The 19,703-nt window shown below is 42.4% G+C and overlaps 3 protein-coding genes across 5 annotated transcripts; 2 read left to right on the forward strand and 1 right to left on the reverse strand.

The window, feature by feature from the left end:
- Window positions 1-103: 103 nt before the first annotated feature.
- Window positions 104-1,455, forward strand: LOC121973581 (mitochondrial uncoupling protein 5-like). The gene has a single exon (XM_042524981.1). The coding sequence runs from the start codon at window positions 306-308 to the stop codon at window positions 1,284-1,286; it is 981 nt and encodes a 326-aa protein (XP_042380915.1). The 5' UTR covers window positions 104-305; the 3' UTR covers window positions 1,287-1,455.
- A 4,112-nt stretch (window positions 1,456-5,567) lies between these two features.
- Window positions 5,568-8,177, forward strand: LOC121972660 (G-type lectin S-receptor-like serine/threonine-protein kinase At5g35370). The gene has a single exon (XM_042524311.1). The coding sequence runs from the start codon at window positions 5,568-5,570 to the stop codon at window positions 8,175-8,177; it is 2,610 nt and encodes an 869-aa protein (XP_042380245.1).
- On the reverse strand, window positions 7,683-19,129 carry LOC121970689 (sialyltransferase-like protein 5). Of its 3 annotated transcripts, none has more exons than XM_042521549.1 (13): window positions 18,899-19,129; window positions 18,732-18,805; window positions 16,874-16,960; window positions 16,703-16,780; window positions 16,547-16,638; window positions 16,262-16,463; window positions 10,622-10,712; window positions 10,192-10,250; window positions 9,939-10,087; window positions 9,175-9,256; window positions 8,623-9,091; window positions 8,366-8,492; window positions 7,683-8,137 (listed from the first exon to the last, which is right to left on the reverse strand). In XM_042521549.1, exons 1-11 carry the CDS (start codon window positions 19,014-19,016, stop codon window positions 8,693-8,695), a joined length of 1,431 nt encoding a protein of 476 aa, XP_042377483.1. In that variant the 5' UTR covers window positions 19,017-19,129; the 3' UTR covers window positions 7,683-8,137; window positions 8,366-8,492; window positions 8,623-8,692. The 3 variants fall into 3 exon arrangements, with proteins under 3 accessions (XP_042377483.1, XP_042377485.1, XP_042377484.1); XM_042521551.1 differs by having other exon boundaries at window positions 7,683-8,145; XM_042521550.1 differs by lacking the exon at window positions 7,683-8,137 and having other exon boundaries at window positions 8,248-8,492.
- Between the last annotated feature and the right edge of the window lie 574 nt (window positions 19,130-19,703).

The raw sequence follows: 19,703 nt of genomic DNA on the forward strand, positions 1-19,703 counted from the left end.
ATCTTCGCGGAACCCATTGCTGCCGTCGGGACCGTTCGATCATAGATCAAGGGCTCGTGGCTGCCTTCCGCCGCAAAGATTCCAAACCCTAATGAATCTGCGCGTGAAGAACAGACTGAGCAGGCCGTGGCGACGGAGGAAGGAATCCGGAATCCGTTCCTCTTCCTCCTCCCTCCCTCTCTATAAATGGCTTAAGTCGCCGCCCTCCACAACTGTACTCCCATCTCCTCGTCTCTAGCGATTTGAGCTCCAGTTGGTTGTAGGCATTGTTGTAGGCCTAAAGCTGCGATCTTGGGGGGTGAGAGATGGGTTTCAAAGGCTTTGTGGAAGGTGGCGTCGCTTCCGTTGTTGCAGGGTGCTCCACCCACCCGCTTGACCTTATCAAGGTCCGGATGCAGCTCCAAGGGGAGTACGTTAGCCCGGCGGTCTCGGCCTTCCGCCCCGTCGTCGGTCTCCATGGCACCGGTGGGGTCGCCAGTCTCCCTCACCACCACCCGGCCCTGCTCAAGCCACTGCGGCGTCCCGGGCCGATCGCGGTGGGCGTGCAGATCCTCCGCACTGAGGGCGCTGCCGCGCTCTTCTCCGGCGTTTCGGCGACCGTCCTCCGGCAGACGCTGTATTCTACCATGCGGATGGGGCTCTACGACATGCTGAAGGGGAAGTGGAGTCGGTCTGGTAACGACGGCCCTGGGTCGCTCCCGCTCCATCGCAAGGTCGCGGCAGGCCTCTTCGCCGGCGGGATTGGTGCCGTGGTGGGCAACCCCGCCGACGTGGCCATGGTCCGGATGCAGGCCGACGGGCGCCTCCCTCCCTCCGAGCGCCGCAACTACAAGAGCGTCCTGGACGCCATTGGGCGGATGGCGAGGCAGGAGGGCGTGGCGAGCCTCTGGCGCGGGTCGTCTCTGACGGTGAACCGCGCGATGATCGTGACGGCGTCGCAGCTGGCGACGTACGACCAGGCCAAGGAGGCCATCCTGCGGCGCCGCGGCGTGGGGGCGGATGGGCTTGGGACGCACGTGGCCGCGAGCTTCGTGGCGGGGCTGGTGGCGGCCGCGGCGTCCAACCCGGTGGACGTGGTCAAGACGCGGGTGATGAACATGAAGGTGGAAAAGGGTGCGGCGGCGCCGTACTCCGGAGCGATGGACTGCGCCCTGAAGACAGTGAAGGCGGAAGGGCCCATGGCCCTGTACAAGGGCTTCGTCCCCGCCGTGTCTCGCCAGGGTCCCTTCACCGTCGTCCTCTTCGTCACGCTCGAGCAGGTGCGCAAGCTCCTCAGGGAATTCTGAAGCCAAAACGGCGGCTGAGCCGATGGCAGAGATTTACTGATTGCCGATGATGACGAACAAGAATGATCTCCAATTTTGTATACATTTATTGTAGAAGACAAACACAATTTTCTTTTTTCTTTTTTTTTAAATCTTTGTTTCTATCAGTTTATTGTTCTTGATATGATCTAGTGAGTTTATGCTTGAGTTTGGCATTTCATCTTACACAATCTTAATGTTGGTGGTAAAGCTAAATCAAGCTAACGATAACAAGCATCAAATTAAACAAAGGCTCACTCAAAGAAGAAGCCTAACTAATTTTCATAACACCAAAATCACGGGAGTAATTTCGTGTACCTACTCGGTGACAATATAGCATTCTGCCTACTCGGTGAAATATAGTAAAAGAAACATGGACACTACAGAAAAAGGCGTATCAATAAATTTCTCAACTTTATTTCTATAGTTATTTTTCTATATAAGGAAATGAAAATTGTAGGAATAAATTTCATGAAGATGAAGATGAAGATGGGAAAGTTTATTTAAAAAATTAAATAAAATATTCTGATATGCTCTTGGTGTCTTTAGATTCACTTGATGTTTCATACTCTGAGAAATATAATATTATGCCCCTCTTATTTTTTAATTTTTATGTCCTTACAATATTTTCATTCCTAATTATATCTCTCCTAAAATATTTGTATTCCCACTTATTTTTCTACCGTTAACTAATCCTCGTTCATTTAGTGTAAACATTAATTCTCTTCTCCAAATCGATTCTTCCCCCTTCGTTAAACCTGGCTCTCCTCTCCAAATCGATTTTCCCCTTTGGAATTGGATCAATCTAACTTGTCTAAACATATAGTTAGTCATCTTTCAACATTTATATACCTATTTTTGTGTAACTTGTTTAATTACACGGGCTCTATACCTATTTTTGTGTAACTTGTTTAATTACACGGGCTCTAGTATTGGAATTACACCTAATAGTTTTAGTATAGCAATATGTTTGATTTTTTTCCCCAATAATTCTCAAATAAATTTTAACATTAAAATTTTTCCTCAACACTCTTTTCTAGAAAGTATGACAAATCATATTATAGGCTTATAAAATTTTGTTTTTTTAAGATTAAAATGCACACAATGATCACATAAAATTCCAGAAACTCTTCATTATTTCAGCACAAATCTTTATACTATAAATGACTTAAATAATTTAGCTTGTACAATATAATAGTTTTAATCAAAAAAAATATTTTGATGGATTAATCAGATCTTTAATCACATAGTCCAGTTTGGTTAGATCACTTTATTTGAAAAGTAAAACATGGACGGTTAACAGTATGGATATGTCTCATCCATATTTATATGTTGGAATCTATCAATCTTGATTTGTGAGATGATACATTCCTTCCTTCTGTTCAAAAATTTACTATTTTTAATTTACGCTACCAAATTAAAATCAGGATGAATTTAAATGATAGAAATTGACTACTCTCGAATTATACTATCAAATTTAAATCTCAAGACATATATATATTGAAAATAGTTTTAAAAATATTGATTTTGATTTAAAATAATTTAAAGTTTTTTAAATTCATCAATTTTGTATATAGATTATTTTCTATGGAACAGTCCATGATTCATTTTTTATTTTTATTTTTAATTTTTAGTCGGGGGCTAGATTTAATCTCGGGTTTAAATCCGGGCACCTTGACTCTATTTTTTTATTTATTTTAATTTTTAAAATTTAAAAATTCCTTAAAACATCTTAAATACATATATATTATACCCCATGAACACTTAAAATTATTTATCTTGAAAAATATAACCCAAAAGAGAAGCCTTAACCTAGAGAAAAATCTTATTATCTAAAACTCATTATAACCCAATTTCTAAATTTTAAAATTTTAAACCCTAAATACATATAATATACCCATGAACATCTAAAATTTTTAATCTAAACAAATTAACCAAAGAAAAAATATATCTTATTAACTCAGTCCCGTTATATATATATATATATATATATATATATATATATATATATATATATATATATATATAACGGGACCGAGTTAATAAGATATATTTTTTCTTTGGTTAGATTTGTTATGCTACGGACTCTATCCTGCGGATTGTTACGGAGCATTGTCATGTCATATTATTTTAATATAACATTTTCTCTTTCTTTTTTTATTTCTCCTGCTTCTTCATTCTCATTGCAGCCTCGCTCGTCACCTCGCCGTGCCTCGTTGCCGCGCCTCGTCACCGCTGGCCACCCGCCCCGCCGTCGGCCGTCTGACCACTGCCGAACTATGGGAAAGCGATCGCGTTCGGATTCCGGCTGTTGCCGCCTGCACATCGTTCTCGCCGAATCGAAGCAGCTCACTCCCTCCTCTCGCGCCCGCCACCCGCCCGGCCGCGGGCCATCTGCCCACCGCCGGCGGCCTCCGGCCGCCTAGACCCACCCATACTATAGACCAGAAGGTGAACCCGTTGGGGATAGCGTCCGGAATCCAACCGCGATCGCGCTAGATTGGGTTCCTTCTCTCAGCTTGATTCCAGCCTCAATCCTGCGCTATCGCGCCCATGTTGGGCAGGCGACCGTATTCCGGCGCCATGGCGTCCGGATTCCGGCGCCATGGCGTCCGGATTCCGGCGCCATCGCGTCCGGATTCCGACGCCATCGCGTCCGGATTCTGACGCCATCGCGTCCGGATTCTGGCGCGATCGCGTCAGGTTTCCGCCGCCATCGCGTCCGGAATCTGGCGCAATCGCGTCTGGATTCCGACCGCGCGATCACGTCTGGATTCCGGGCACCTGCCTCCGGCCACGATCGGAGGCAGTGGTCAGCGGCGACAGACAGGCGGGTGGCCAACGGCGACGAGGCGCGGTGAGGCTTCGTTAAAGCGGCGAAGAAGAAAAAAAAAATATGAAAGAGAAAATAGTATATTAAAAAATTAGATTAATATGATATGGCTGCTATGGGTCGCGGACGAGTCTACATGCTCGTGTCCGCATATATATATATATATATAACTGATTTAAACTTTCCAAAAATTATAATATTCACATTTTAAAAAATTTAAGATTTTACCATAGGTTCAGACTTTCCAATTAGATTATAGTATTCAGTTAAACGAAAAATTAAAATAAAACAAATTTAAGTATTTATGGATATATTAATCTGTTTATGGGTATAATAATGTATTTAGAATTTATATTAATTTTTTTTTAAAGATTTTAACTTTAGTTCCAGACTTTCCAATTAGATTACAGTGTGCAATCAAAAGAAAAATTAAAAATAAAACAAATGTAGACATTTACTTATATAGTTATAAGTTTACCGGATATATGCATTTGAGATTTATATTAAAAAAACTAAGATTTTTTTTCTACAGTTCAAATTGAGTTATAGTGTTTCGTCAACGAAAAATTTAAATTTTTTTTTAAAAAATAGACATTTACAATTTTACATGATATAATAATATATTTATAGGATATAATAATATATTTAAGATTTATACGAAAGAAAATATGAATTTTTAAAAATAAAAAAATTAATAAAAACATACTGATATCCTGGACGCACAGTCACATACGGTGCGAAGGGTATCAAGAAGGGCAAGTTTACATTAAGACGTGATAGTGTAAAATTTTAGATAAGAATTTTATTGATGATGAAAGCTGATTGAGAATTGTCTTCTTCAGGGAGAAAAATAAATATTTTTATTGATTGTTACAGAAGAGAAAGACAACATTATGAAATCTCACGAGAAATAAATTTAAAAAAAAAAAACAGACAGCATTGTCAAGGGAGGAAGAAGCCTAAGACAATGGAAAAGCGATAGAGGTCTTTAGACTCTGCACGGGCTTTTTTTTAGAAAATTTGTGTTGTATGAATTTTTACCTCTGAAAATTATGACGATGAATTCTTTCAATTTTCTTTCTTAGACTTTTAGATAAAGTTGCAAGTCAAAAAAGATGGGCGATGATGAAAAACAAAGTATATATTAATTTGCAAGCTAGAGAATTATATAATTCACATCTTCACAACTCTTGGCCGTTAATTTTATGTTTTTTTTTACTTAAATAAAGAAAAAAAAGTCAGATAAAAATTAATAAAATGATAAAATATCATTTGCATTAAAATATTTTTATAAATTAAATACACGTTTTTTTAAAAAAATATATGCTTTTAGATTTCTGACTAAATCGAAAGTCAACTCCTTGTCGGTTTCTATATACCAAATGATCGCCGGTGGATGGAGTCATGGAGGCGAACCGTCCGCATCCCAAATGCCGACCTCTCTCCTCCTCCTCCTCCTCCCCCTCCTCCTCCTCCTCCTACCCCGGGCCTCCATCGTCGCTGCAGTAGCCACCGAGTTCCTCTATCCCAACTTCACTGTCTCTTATTTCAACTTCAGCGAGTCCGGCGGCGTCTTCCTCAACTCGCCCGCCGCCGTCTTCTCCCTCACCATCGCCGATCCCACCAGACAGAACGCCAGCTTCTATCTCTCCGTCCTCCACTCCGCCACCGGCAGCGTCGTCTGGTCTGCCAACCGCAACGCCTCCATTCCCTCTGACGGCGTCGTCGCCCTCTCCAGCCACGGCCTCTCCATCGCTCTCCCCGACAGCACCGTCGTATGGACCACCCGAGCCCTCCCCTTAGCCGTGAGCGCCCTCCGCCTCCTTGATTCCGGCAACCTCCTCCTCATCGACGCCGCGAACGCCACCCTCTGGCAATCGTTCGATCACCCCACCGACACCCTCGTCTCCGGCCAAAATCTCCCGGTGGGTTCACCACTCACGGCGTCTGTTTCCAGCACAAACTTCACGGAAGGGGATTACGCCTTCGTCGTCACCCCCGGCGATGCCTTGATGACCTGGAAGGGCAGCCAGCGATACTGGAGCCTCTCCACCGACGTCCGGTCGTTCAAGGAATCCAACGCCGAGGTCGTCTCCATGGCCACCAACGCGACTGGTCTCTATTTGTTCTCCCTCGGGGGAGAGGTTGTCTTCGAGATCTTTCTGCCGAGATCGGACTTCCGGATCCTGAAATTGAACCACACCGGCGAGTTCCAAGTCGCCAGCTACGCCGCCCCCAATTCCTCGACGATCACGGGAAACGAGTTCGAGGCGCCAAGCAGCAATTGCGACCTTCCCCGGTCCTGCCCTTCTCTTGCCATCTGCAACGAAGGCATCAATTCATCCACTTGTAGTTGTCCGACCAACTTCCAGGCTTTCAATTCCGGAGTTTGCATGCCGGCCGACGGATCTCGTCTGCCCTCTTCAGCCTCCTGCGGCGACCTCTCCGCCATCTCTTACATAACGCTTGAGAGTGGAATCGAGTACTTCGCCAACACGTTCGCGAGCCCGACGACCTCCGGCGGCAACGTCTCCTCATGCCAGAGTCTCTGCACGGGGAGCTGCTCCTGTTTGGGCTTCTTCTACAGGAACACTTCGCTCGCTTGCTTTCTCTTGCAACACCAGCTCGGTTCGTTCTTCGAGAGCAACGCAGTGGGGACTTCGACCACCATCGGCTACATCAAGACTCTAGTTTCTCGATCGTCGACGCCGGATCATTCGAACGACCGCGCGAAGAAGACGCACTTGATAGCGATCTTGTTGCCCGCTGGGGCCTCTTTCCTTCTTGTTCTCGGATCGGTTTCGACGTGGATTATTTGGCGCAAGAGGGGCGGCGCTACCCAGGGATCGAAGGGGATGAAAACAAGGGCGACGACGGCGGCGGCATTGGGCGGCGGTGAAGGAGATGATTCACAGGACGACATAGAGATCTTGATACCACGGCTGCCAACGAGGTTCACCTACGCGGAGCTGGAGGAGGCGACCGGGCACTTCGGGACCAAGATCGGCTCCGGCGGATTCGGGGTGGTGTACAAGGGGCAGCTCCAGGACAGGACGGAGGTGGCGGTGAAGAGGCTGGAGAACGTGGGGCTTCATGGCCGGAAGGAGTTCTGCACCGAGATCGCCATCATCGGCAACATTCGGCATGTGAACCTGGTCCGCCTCCGCGGGTTCTGCGCGCAGGGGAGCCGGCGGTTGCTGGTGTACGAGTACATGAATCGAGGCTCGCTGGACTGCCTGCTGTTCGGCCCCGGCCCGGCGCTGGAGTGGCAGGAGCGAGTGGAGATCGCGGTAAGCGCCGCGCGAGGCCTGGCGTACCTCCACGGCGGGTGCGAGCACAAGATCATCCACTGCGACGTGAAGCCGGAGAACATTCTGCTCCACGACGGCGGTCACGTCAAGATCTCCGACTTCGGGTTGGCGAAGCTGCTGGCTCCGGAGCAGTCTGGATTGTTCACGACGATGCGGGGGACCCGGGGCTACCTAGCGCCGGAGTGGCTAACGAATTCCGCCGTCACCGACCGGGCAGACGTGTACAGCTTTGGGATAGTACTGCTGGAGATCGTGCGGGGGCGAAAGAACCTGTCGAGGGGCAACGAGGAGGAGCAGCAGCAGGAGGGGAGCTGGTCGGGCGAGTCGTCGGCCGGGGAGGAGGAGTACTTCCCCCTGACGGCGCTAGAGGGGCACCAGGAGGAGAGATACCTGGAACTGGCGGACCCGAGGTTGGAAGGGCGGGTGAGGGAGGAGGAGGTGGCGCGGGTGGTGAAGGTCGCGCTTTGCTGCTTGCATGAGGAGCCCAGGCTGCGGCCGTCGATGCCCGCGGTGGTGGGGATGCTGGAGGGAAACGTAGAGGTGGGGAAGCCGAGGGTGGATTCGCTCAACTTCTTGAGGCTTTACGGCCAGGGACCTACGGACCCTTCGCCGCCGGTGACGAGGGGAGGGATCAGATTAGCTACTCCGGCCGACGGTAATCGTACCGCGTCTGACGTGGACTCCGTCACCTACACGGCTGCAGAGTCAATTCCGGGCCCCAGTAGTTAACTAAACTTCGTTCTTTTGACCTTTTTTTTATTTTTCATTTTCATTTTTATATTATTTTTTGCACATGAGCTACGCAGAACAGGATGTTAATTCTATGGACAACCTTCATGGATCTATGAAGGGTGTTAATAACACTTCTGTACAGAATCGACTCGAACGTTTAGAACGAAGTATAGAAGTGACCATACTTGGAATCCATCCTTTGTGGCCGTCGACTTGGTTCTCCTTGCTCGTAGAGGACTGTCTTTAATCGGTTCAGCTTCGGTTATGTCTGTCTCAGAATATAGGTCTAACTGGTACCCTAAAAGAAAAAAACTAAAGAAAACAGAGTGATGAGTACCTTGTACAAAGAATAAACAGATACACAGTATGAAGGATTTTATTACAAAATTGATTCCTACTTGAATTTATCGAGTTACAAACCGCAATCAAAACAAATACTGACCTCTTAACTGCCCTTGGTCTTCCACGTATGGTTCTCAATATCCGACAACCGCCAGCAGAATCTTGATCTTTTATTTGTATCTTTGAGCTTCAGCTTTCCCTGTGTGCCTTACACAGACAAGATCATCCAGTTTGTTCCCATCCATCTTGTAAAGAGAAACGCCGCTCATTTGTGCATAATGTTCTCGAGCTTCCTTTCTCAAGCTCTCGAATGGCAGGAGCTCCCATTTATTATAATTTGAATTCTTGCGCACGTCACCCATGTCGGGCGACCCTGACACAGGACCATCTTGTTTCGCAGAACCCCAAACCTTGCAGTTAGCAAAGGGTCCTAAATCGCCTCTGTGGCCAGTTTCTTTCTGTTTCAAATGCAATGCAGCAGCATGAGCAGTTCGTTTGAGTTCTTTGCCCGGCACATTGGACCAATCCTGCTTCCTCTTAGCTCTCATGGGGGAATGGATCCTGATGACCTACAGGAATAAGTATTCAGGACGTTAGTGTACTCCACACTTTTTTTATACGGAAACAATCCACAATTAAATAGAAGTCTTACACCTAGGCATTCGAGAAGTTGATAATAAGCCCTTCCTTGCAGTGGGTTGTGCCCCTTCCTAGGGGTCGAGAAGTAACGCGTCCTGCCACAAGAAAATATAAAGCCAAAAAAGTTCAACATTAACACTTGTTTTTCCATGGAGTTGAATGATTGCAGTTAAATTCTGGCGTTACATTATAATTCAGGTGTGATACCCCAATTTAGTTTCACATAGTAAGTTTGAGCTGATAAAGAAGCTCAAAGATAAGAAAAAACATTTTGAAAGAATGGTATGGCTTGACAACCTAATGGGTCAGTTTCTTATCTAAGCAGGTCATAATAATTGGTATCCAAGCAAATTTAATTCTAGGCATGAAGTGTTGGAAACAATTGGCTATGCGTGACGTGGTGACCAGCATTGGAGCTCACATGCCATAGATTAAGGAAAATTCTAGGCTATGAGTTAGCCTTTGGAAGACATCAAGCCTTAAATGAGGGGGGGACTATGACACACCAGTTTGATCTCAAATAGTGAGCTGTCGGCTAATAAAGAAGATTTACAAGTATAAATGAATGAGCTTATGCATTTTGGATCAATCCTTATGCCCAACAAGTTGATGAGTTTCTCACTTATCATGACTTCAGGAACCTAAAACTTCAGAAACATCTCGATGCTCTTCTGCACTCGTAATTTTTAGCTAATTTTGATAATACTATCGGATTTCTGGTTGGGTTTCAGTTTCATTCTTAGACTACTAGAGAAAGATAAATTACTAAATACTGACCATTCTGTGTAGCCAGGATCTACCGTGAACCCATATATATCGACAATGTCACACATGGAGAGTGCCAATTCCACAGACTTCATTCCAGTTCCCTTGGCACCTCTTCTTAGAACAATACCTTGGAAAAGATAAACAGGATTGGGAAGTTCCTAAATATGGGATGAAACATGTACATTTTAGTCTATAGATTTTGATGAAATATTTAAATTTGTCAACCACTGGAAAAACAAGAGCAATGACATTGAAGTATCACCTTTATCATAGCATTGAAGTCTCTGTGCATTACACTCTTGATTATAAGCACCTCATCAGCTGCAACCACCATGCATGATATTGTATTAGTAAAAATAAATGTGAGTGCAGAAGGAAAGAGATTATTAGCCAGCTACATTCAAACGACATGTGCTAAGGAGGAACACTCATAGGATCTAGAAATGATCGACAACATATGCACTTCATGCAAGATTCCATTTCCACCTAGCAGATTGCCCATCAAAGTTACCTTTCCAAACTAAAAGAACAATTCATAAACTGAGTGATATGCAAGTTGACCAAAAATATTCTCATGTTGCTCAAACGGATGATCTTAAAATATGATTTATGAAACATGATAAGAAAAAACATATTGATCATAGGTTCTGTATATTAAAGATTTTTTTACGCAACCAAGGCTAGAATCTTACAAGATCCATTCATAATAGCAGCCATGTTACGAGCAACACCTCTCACAACAAGGCGAAAATCCCTTTTCAGTCCAACATATTTGGCATATTTCTGCAGAAAGACAACACAAAAATAATCAGCAAAGAAGACAGATCCAAAAACAAAGAATTTCTAAACCCTGCTTCAGGAATGAAAACTGAATGTAGTAAATCAAAAATCTTTCAGATAAAACAATTGACAATAAATAGCAGCTAGGATTCTGATGGAGTGCACAAAGTTATATCAACATAAAATAAATAAATTGGTAATTAAGTTAATAAATAAATAATCAAGGTTTTATTTGAAAAGATTGATGAAGAGATGTGCCTCAGGATACCTGAAGATTATTATTATTATTATTATTATTGGTAATATTCATTTTTTAGTATTTTAGGTATTTTTACTAATTTCTAATTTTTATATTTTTTAGATTTTTAGTCCGTTTAAGGATTTTAGAATTTATGAGTATTTTTCTTTCTATTAAGATTTCTTTGCTTTCTTTATAAATTATGAATTGGAGTCTATATGTTGAGATTTATTTTCTTTCTTTAGGTCTTAAGGTTAGAGTCCATAGGTGTTTAGTTGTTTGAAGAATCAATCCTCGAATGTTAAATAAATTTTTCTTTTTTCAGAAAGATTCGGAGGATAGCGGTTGTCTCTTCTCGCCTTCTCCTCAAACTCCCCTTCTCGTTAGCCTGTAGGATAATCACTATCCTACTAAGCGTCAGTTGGTATCAGAGTTGGCAGGTTCCGATTGAGGAAGTCAAGCATTGGATCCAATGGAAGGTCGTCGTAGAAGTGATCAGGGTCGTGCTAAGTAGGTTCCGGCCAAGGAAGCCTCGCACAGTGGTCGTAGCACCTGTTTAAAGTCCCACATTGGAAATACATGGAAAAGATCGCGGGTAAAGTCCAAAAACAAAACCATGAGGGCTTAGGCCCAAAGTGGACTATCTTGTGTCATTGTGGAGATATGTGAATTCTTTTGGTCTTGACAATTAATACCAAAGCTATGGTCCATGTGGAATAGTCGCCTCAAACAAAGGAGAGGAGGCACGGAGCAGGTCAAGAGTGACCGAATGCTTGAGGGGAGACCAAGACCACGAGAATAATGGTGGTATTTCGTTTAAGAGGAGGATTGTTAGGAATACAATCAAAGTCTCACGTTAAAAATATATGAAAAAGATCCTAGGTTTAAAAGATGAAGATTTCTCCATGAGGCCTTTTTGGTAGAGTCAAAAACTAAAACCATGAGGGCTTAAGCTCAAAGTGGACAATATCATATCATTGTGGAGATATGTGTATTCTTTTGGCCCTAATAACACCGAGGACGAGATTGAAGATTTAAAGAGGCAAGTCGCAAATTTAACCCAGCGTGTAGCGGTGACGACGTGAAATTTTAAAGATTGTGAGGTACGTGGTTGAGAGGATCAATATGGAGACCTTGGATGTCGAGTTGATCTACTCGAAAATTTTGTTACGTCGTAATGAAGAATTTTATTGATTGGATCAATAAGTGGAGCGGATCTTCGACTATAAGCAAGCAAGTTTCGAATCGGATGAGGGTGAAATTGATTGCAATCAGACTCAAGGGTCGAGCATCGGCGTGGTGGGAGCACTTGCGGCGCTCACGAGTTAGACAGGGCAAAACCAAGATCAAGGATTGGGAGAAGATGAAGAAAAAGATAAAAGATTACTTTCTTCCTTTTGGTTACACTTAAACTTCGTTCGAGGGATGATTAGGTTTCTCCATGAAAAACGATAGTTTCGACGCCCAAGATGAACTTGACGGATTCAAAGATGATTTAAAAGAAAAAGTTGACAAAGTACTTTATGGTGATGACCCTGAAACTTTAATCGTTCGTGAGAGTTTGTTGATTGAGGAAGACGTGGGAGATGAGACCGAGGCAACTAATGATTCAGTTTATGATGATCATGGAGCAGGACAAAGTGTTTGATGATGATTCTTTACTTGTTCCATATTCATGTTTTGTCCAGCAAGGTAATATTGAACCTTTTATCAAATTATATCAGACCATCTGAGAAAGACCTAGAAGGCAAGACCGAAGAGATTTGCGAACCAATTTACAATGATGACGGAGTTGATGAAGTGCAACAACTATTTTCAAACCGTGCTGAATTTATTCATAAGATCTTTCTCCTAGAGTACCTTGCTAGCATTGCCGTCATTCTTTGAAAGCAAGATATTGCATAAAGATGATGGGCACCACTATGTTAGGCTTCGAGACACTTCCGTACCCAACTATAAATGGTTCTGTAAATACTCTGATATGGTCCCGAGTATAGGATCGAGTCACAGGTCGAGATCCGGATCCGTTCTTAGTCATGCAACACGTAAGGGGGGAAGGGAGGAGGAAAAAGACTCGTCCTAGACAGAGTCCAAATCACTCAAGGGGGAAGACTCGTCCTAGACAGAGTCCTAATTGCTCAATTTTTCCCTCCTTTATTAATAATGACACTCCTTATATAAGGAGTCAAACATGACAAGATTAGGAAAGACTAACCATAAAGGAAAACAAGGAATCAAAAATAGAAAAACTAATTAGGCCATTATTTGTTTTCTACTATAGCAGTAGTTAAATTAGGGCATTATTTATGTTCTACTAATTAGGCAATAGCTAATTTATTTCTAATAGCTAATTAGGTAGTAATTAATTTGCTTCCAACTATAGCGATGTTCAACAAAGGCGTCCACCTCGGCGTCCATATCATTACTCCCCTCCTCGATAATGAGCTTGTCCTCAAGCTCGAAAGCGGGGTATAACGTCACTAATAGCATGAAGGGAAATTTCTGAATTCACTTCCCCCTCTTCCTCACCTTCCCTGTCATCATCAGGCACTTCAATCCAAAATAGGAGTTTACACTTGTGACCCATGGAGTAGGATTCATCACAGTTAAAACAAAGGCCCTTGGCTCTCTGTTCTGCCATCTCGGCGCGAGTCAGACGCTTGAAAAATGAAACAGGTGGAGTCTCCTTGTTGATGTCCCGGGTCCTGGTCTTCGCCAAAGGAGGACATCCACTGCTGGTGTTGAGCTTGATTGTGGTCCCGCCCCAATTCGTGCGCAGCAGCCCCCCACCTTGATGGAAGCACTGCTTCCGTTCTAGTGCCCTGGCCATATTCATTGCAATGCCTAGGTTTTCAGGCTTCTGCAGTTCGATGTCGATACGGAGATCTTCGACTAGCCCTGCAGTGAATAAGTCAACTTCTTGTTGTGGTCAAAGGTCTGAGGTTCGAGCGAGGTGAGATTGACATTGGCGTTGGTAGTCTTCTATAGAGCATGTCTGCTTCAGATTTGCTAGCTCTCCCGAAGGGTTGCTGCTTAGGGGCGGGCCAAAGCGGATATGACAGTGGTCTGAACTGCTTCCAAGTCATCTCTGGCTCTTCGTGCTCTACCTGATCAAACCAAAGTTGGGCTTCCCCTACTAAGTGGAAGGCAGAAGGCCAACCTTGTCAGCCTCTGTGGTCCTTTGGTTGGTAAAGAATTTTTCGCACCTTTTAACCCAGCTCAGCGGATCCCCTTCTCCAGAATAGGTGGGGAACTCCATCTTTGAGTATCACGGAGCCATGGTGCCGCTAGTTGGCAGTTCAGGTCTGACCTCTGAGCCTCTAGAAGGGTCATACTCTGCGCTGGTAGGGTTGTCTGCAGTGTGCAAAGGTCGTTGTCTAGCATCTTGAATAGTACGGGAAATCTCGACAATCTGCTCCTCTAGTCCTTGCTGGCGGGAAGTGATCTGCTCCATGAAAACTTGTTGTTGTGACATCAATCTTTCCATGAAGGCCTCGAGTTTGGATGTGATAGGATCCGTGTCACCCATGACCGGCTTTGATACTAAGTTGATATGATCCCGAGTATAGGATTGAGTCACAGGTCGAGATCCGAATCTGTACTTCGTCATGCAACACGTAAGGGGGGAAGGGAGGAGAAAAAAGACTCGTCCTAGACAGAGTCCAAATCACTCAAGGGGGAAGACTCGTCCTAGACAGAGTCCTAATTGCTCAATTTTTTTCCCTCCTTTATTAATAATGACACTCCTTATACAAGGAGTCAAACATGACAAGATTAGGAAAGCGCAACCATAAAGAAAAACAAGGAATCAAAAATAGAAAAGCTAATTAGGCCATTATTTGTTTTCTACTATAGCAGTAGTTAAATTAGGTCATTATTTATTTTTTACTAATTAGGCAATAACTAATTTATTTCTAATAGCTAATTAGGTAGTAATTAATTTGCTTCCAACTATAGCGATGTTCAACAAAGGCGTCCACCTCGGCGTCCACATCATACTCGTATGCTTTTGTGGATTCCCCTTTTGACTAAAGGGCTTCCTATTTGGACATATGGTCCACCACTTTGACTTTTGGTTTTCAAGTTTCATGGAGGGCTTTCAAGTGCGCCATATGTGAAGACGCCGGTGAAAGGTGCTTAAATCATTGCTACAATTTTTATGATGAAGGCTGGTGCAATACTACACTCCAATCCACAACGCACACTGATTATTGTGACAACGCATCCCAATCCAAGCACTATTTCTTTAAGGACTTGAAAAGACTACTAAGAGATGATGCATTAAAGTTCTTCTCAGTAGCAGTGTTTTGGGTCTTAGAGGTGGTCTAGGAATGTTATGCCTCTTCTCCTTCTTGTTTTATAAATTGAGGAAGAAAAATCTCAAAAAGAATGAAAGATTGAGCTATTTCTTGAAAAGTAAGAAGATGAACAAGAGAAACGTCTGCAATGTCACGCTCTTCGACAGATCAACGAGGGTTCCCAAAGTCAGCAACTGCGGGTATATTTTATCTATTTGGTGCCAGATGGTCTTCCTCCTAGACTACCTACCACCTGAAATTACTCTAAACTCGAGGACGAGTTCTTTCAACATGTAGGAGGATTTGAAGATTTTTATTATTATTTTTGGTAATTTTTATTTTTTAGTATTTAAGGTATTTTTAGTAATTTCTATTTTTTATATTTTTAGTTTGTTTAGGAATTTAAAATTATGAGTCTTTTTCCTTTTATTATGATTCCTTTCCTTTCTTTATAAGTTTGGAATTGAGGTTTATGTTGGGATTTATTTCCTTTTTTTTGGGTCTTAAGGTTAGAGTATATATAAACACGTGTTTAGCTGTTTGAGGAATCAATCCTCGAATATTAAATAAAATTTCCTTCTTTCAGAAAGATCGGGAGGCAACGGTTATCTCTTCTTGCTTTCTCCTCAAACCCTCATTTTCGTCAGCCTGCAGGATAATCGCTATACTGCCCGGTGTCAAAATCTATTTCTTTTATTGGAGTAGATAGCAGAAGTTCTTTTCTCCTGGAAGCACTTTCTTTTTTTTTTGTGAAATAAATGGAGTCTTAACTCTTAATCAAACTAAAATATCAGCCATGCTAGTTTCTCAAGAGGTAATTTCTTCAGCAAATATATTTGGTAAAACTAAAGCTTGAAGTTACTTTTTCATTCTGAAGATCATGTACCAAATAAGGAAAAAAAATATAAGAATGTAACTAAAACACTAAAAGTTTAGAGTCCAAGAAATTGTGTAGACCATAAAATAAATTATCACAATATTGAATATGGACCAAAGAAAAATAATTGACGGTTTACCTCATTTACCGGAGCCTCATTATCCCTGAATACTGCATCATGTTCATCAATCTCCTGCCCCAATTCCGTCTTTAAGAGGTCCCCTGAGTTCCCAACGACAGCACAAGTTCTGAACTGGCGAGGATAGAATGGAGGCTTTGCAGGTAATATTAAGTTAAGATGTTCCTCGCAAAGTGACCGATTATAGCATTTATCTGCACCCCTAAAATCAAAGAAAGTATAGTGAACCACCTATTTAGTCATCTAAGAGAAAAATCACAAGAATCAGCTCAGAATATAACTTACAACTGTGCAATTCTTTTTGCAGCATAATCAAACCATCCATCAGGTCGAACATCCAGATATTCCCGTGTCAAGACTGTGGTCATGTTATGATACTGGCAAAACTAGTGAGTTTAGTGCAAACTACAACAATAAAACTAGCAACAAAGGCTAAATGACCTGTTCCCAGAGAAGAATAGCTTCACAAACATCATATTTGTACTCCAGTGGCTCAAAAATTTTAAACTGTGCATTATACTGCAAAGTAGAAAATGCAAACTCTGATTTGTCTTTAAAAAAAATTCTTATGGAAGTGAGATAAATTTTGAACAAATAGTTGAAAATTTTGACCCAGGTGCTGTTGGTGCCTTGCGGAAATTTGAGGACTAATTTACAGTGGTCAATGATTTCTGCAGTAAGCCCAAGTCCTCTGCTTGCCTAAACAAAGTCACATGGTTAGCACATAATTATAATATCTAAAGTTTGAAAATTTGTTCATGCATAACAACAAGTACCAATTGTGTAAATGGATGTAAAGTCATAGATATGTCTGAAAACTATGTTCCAAGGTTGCCAGTTCTAGGAAACATCAATTAACTTAACACAGTATAAGTTGAGCATAGGCTAGTCCATTCTATAGATAAATAGATAAATTTAGATAATTTTTTGTAAAACCATACTTAGGCAAAAACTTCTTTTACAAAAATTCCAACCTGTGTTTTCAATTGTATTTCCACTTTAGTTCAGTTGGCTATTTCCACAAGAAGCAAAGCCAACAATGCACTTCCTCCTACACAACTTTAAGAGAACTTAACTGATCATCCTTAAGAAGAAACTCCGCATCATGGAATTTCTACACAAGCTTGATATTCCGCCACTGTGTCACATCCCACATGCACCTTCTAAAAATATCAGGTCATATCAGTAGAAAATCTAATGCTTCATCACCAAGTTGCTCGTCAAGACTAGCAAAAGCTACTCCCAAAGAAGACCCTGTTACGTGGGTTAATTGGTACAAATCCTAACAATCAACCTTCCACAAAAAAATTGTGCATCTAGAGTATCAAGATACATCAAACTAGGCACATCAGTGCAAACAATCGGATTTGAGAGAAGAGTGAAAATTTTAAATGCCTTTGTTGTGGAATGACTGAACTATAGAATGTCACTGACTCATCTGTCATCTCCCCACCCCCACAATACATACAAGTAATATAACTTAGATGTTCAAACTTTGTAAATACTATTACTAAGATATTGGTTAGGCACTTGGCATCTCTTTCTCTCCTTAAAAAAATAACATTCCAACCCTGATCATTCACAATGAGAAGTATTGCCTGTATAGATGAATATCCAAAGTCTAAACTCAACAAAAGTTAAGCTAGTTTAGAAACCTCATGGCCTCAGAAGAAATTTAAAAGTTTTGTTTCACCTCCTCGTAATCAGTTGTTTCGCTTGCATTTTCTTCTATTTACAATGTTTTCATGATAATTGTTCAAGTTGAAGTTTTTTCTCTCTGGTTCTCTGAAAAACTTCATTTTGCTTGGGTAATCAAAGGAAATTTCTGAAATGAGTCACTCTTACAAAAAAGAGCATCCTATCTTTATAAGCATTATCAGTTAACTTGTTATTTCACAATACATCCAATTCTCACAAAAAATATGCAAGAACCTCTTCAAGATAAGCTGGAAATTTGTTGAAAGTAAGAGTGCTAGGGAGCACAGCAACTTGATCATCCAGAAAAATTCAGTCTCAACCCAACTATTTGAGGGCAGCTAAATGGAACCCATCCCTCGATAATTTGTGCAAGATTATATCATTGAAAATATTGAGACATCCCAAAATAATTTTGGTTAAATTAACTATATGCTTCTTTGCATTTCGTCTACCCTCATGCGTCCAATTCTCATTTCCTCAGCTTCAAGTATAATCAATTTAATTTTTCTCACTTTTCAACATGCCAATACCATCTTAAGCAACAATATAAAGGATCCATTAAAAGTTTTTTTTTTTAAATGTTCCTTTGTTTCCATTAAGGGAACTAAATTGCATAACCGCTCTCTAGATTGCTACACAGGACAACCATATTTGCCATCATACTCAAAACAAACAGACGATTTTAATTCAAAGAAAAGAGGTACAGAGATCTCTCTGCATAAGAGAAATTTTCTATAAAAAAGCAGAATCCAAAAAGATCAACAAAACGCACCACGCATTGCTGGACGGTGGACTGAAAATCCGATAGGATTTGGATCTGGCCGTCGGCGACCGATATCCGGGTTCCTGGGAAAGAAAAACAAAAGTCTCCGAGAGGTAAACAAGGAATACAATTGAGGGCTTATGTGTCGATTACTTGCTTCTCCTGCGGCGGCTCACCGGTGAAGAGGGAGGACTGGATGGAGACGACGACAGCGGAGAAGACGAGGGCCGCAGCGAGGAGGATGGCGATGACGGTCGGATGCCGACTAGCCGCGTTGCTCTTCGCCGTTCTCATTTCCCCCCGCGACGGCGAGATCGGATTTGACTGGATCGCTCCGCCCTCACCACCGCCACCGGCAGTGTATTCATCATCATTATTATTATTTAAAAAAAGAACGGTAAATTTTCCCAAAAATGAACATGATTTTCAGCAAACGCAGAAAAATATAATTTATGTGAATTATTATGATTATTGCTTTTTTTTTTTTGGGGAGGTTGGATCATCTACACCATAAAATCGATTTAAAAGGCTATCATGTGCAATGCGCATACACGTAGAAACACAACTCACGTATAAATCCGCCTCGAGCCCTAGCCTCTCGCGATCTTCCACCTCCGCGATCCGTCGACGATGAAAACTCCACCGCGATCCGTCGGAGACGTGAATACCCCCTCGCCCACAAATTTCAGAGCCCTAACCCCTCCCCGACGGCCTCCAGCGTCCCCGACGACCTCCAACGTCCGCGACTCACGCAGAAACCCACCGTGATCTGACAGTGACGACCCAGTTCCCTGACTCCTTCGAGGCCCAGCCCTGCCCATGACCGACGACAACCCAAGCTCTGTCGCCGTTAGGGCTGATTTCAACTGTTGGTGTGAACAAGTTTGTTCCTTTAATTCCTTCTTATTTAAAAGTTTCAGTGCTTTTATAATGAGTTCTGGAGAAATTAAACCAACATTTGAGCTTTCTTTTTCATCTAAT

This window comes from Zingiber officinale, chromosome 4A, assembly GCF_018446385.1.
Source record: "Zingiber officinale cultivar Zhangliang chromosome 4A, Zo_v1.1, whole genome shotgun sequence".
NCBI lineage: Eukaryota > Viridiplantae > Streptophyta > Magnoliopsida > Zingiberales > Zingiberaceae > Zingiber > Zingiber officinale.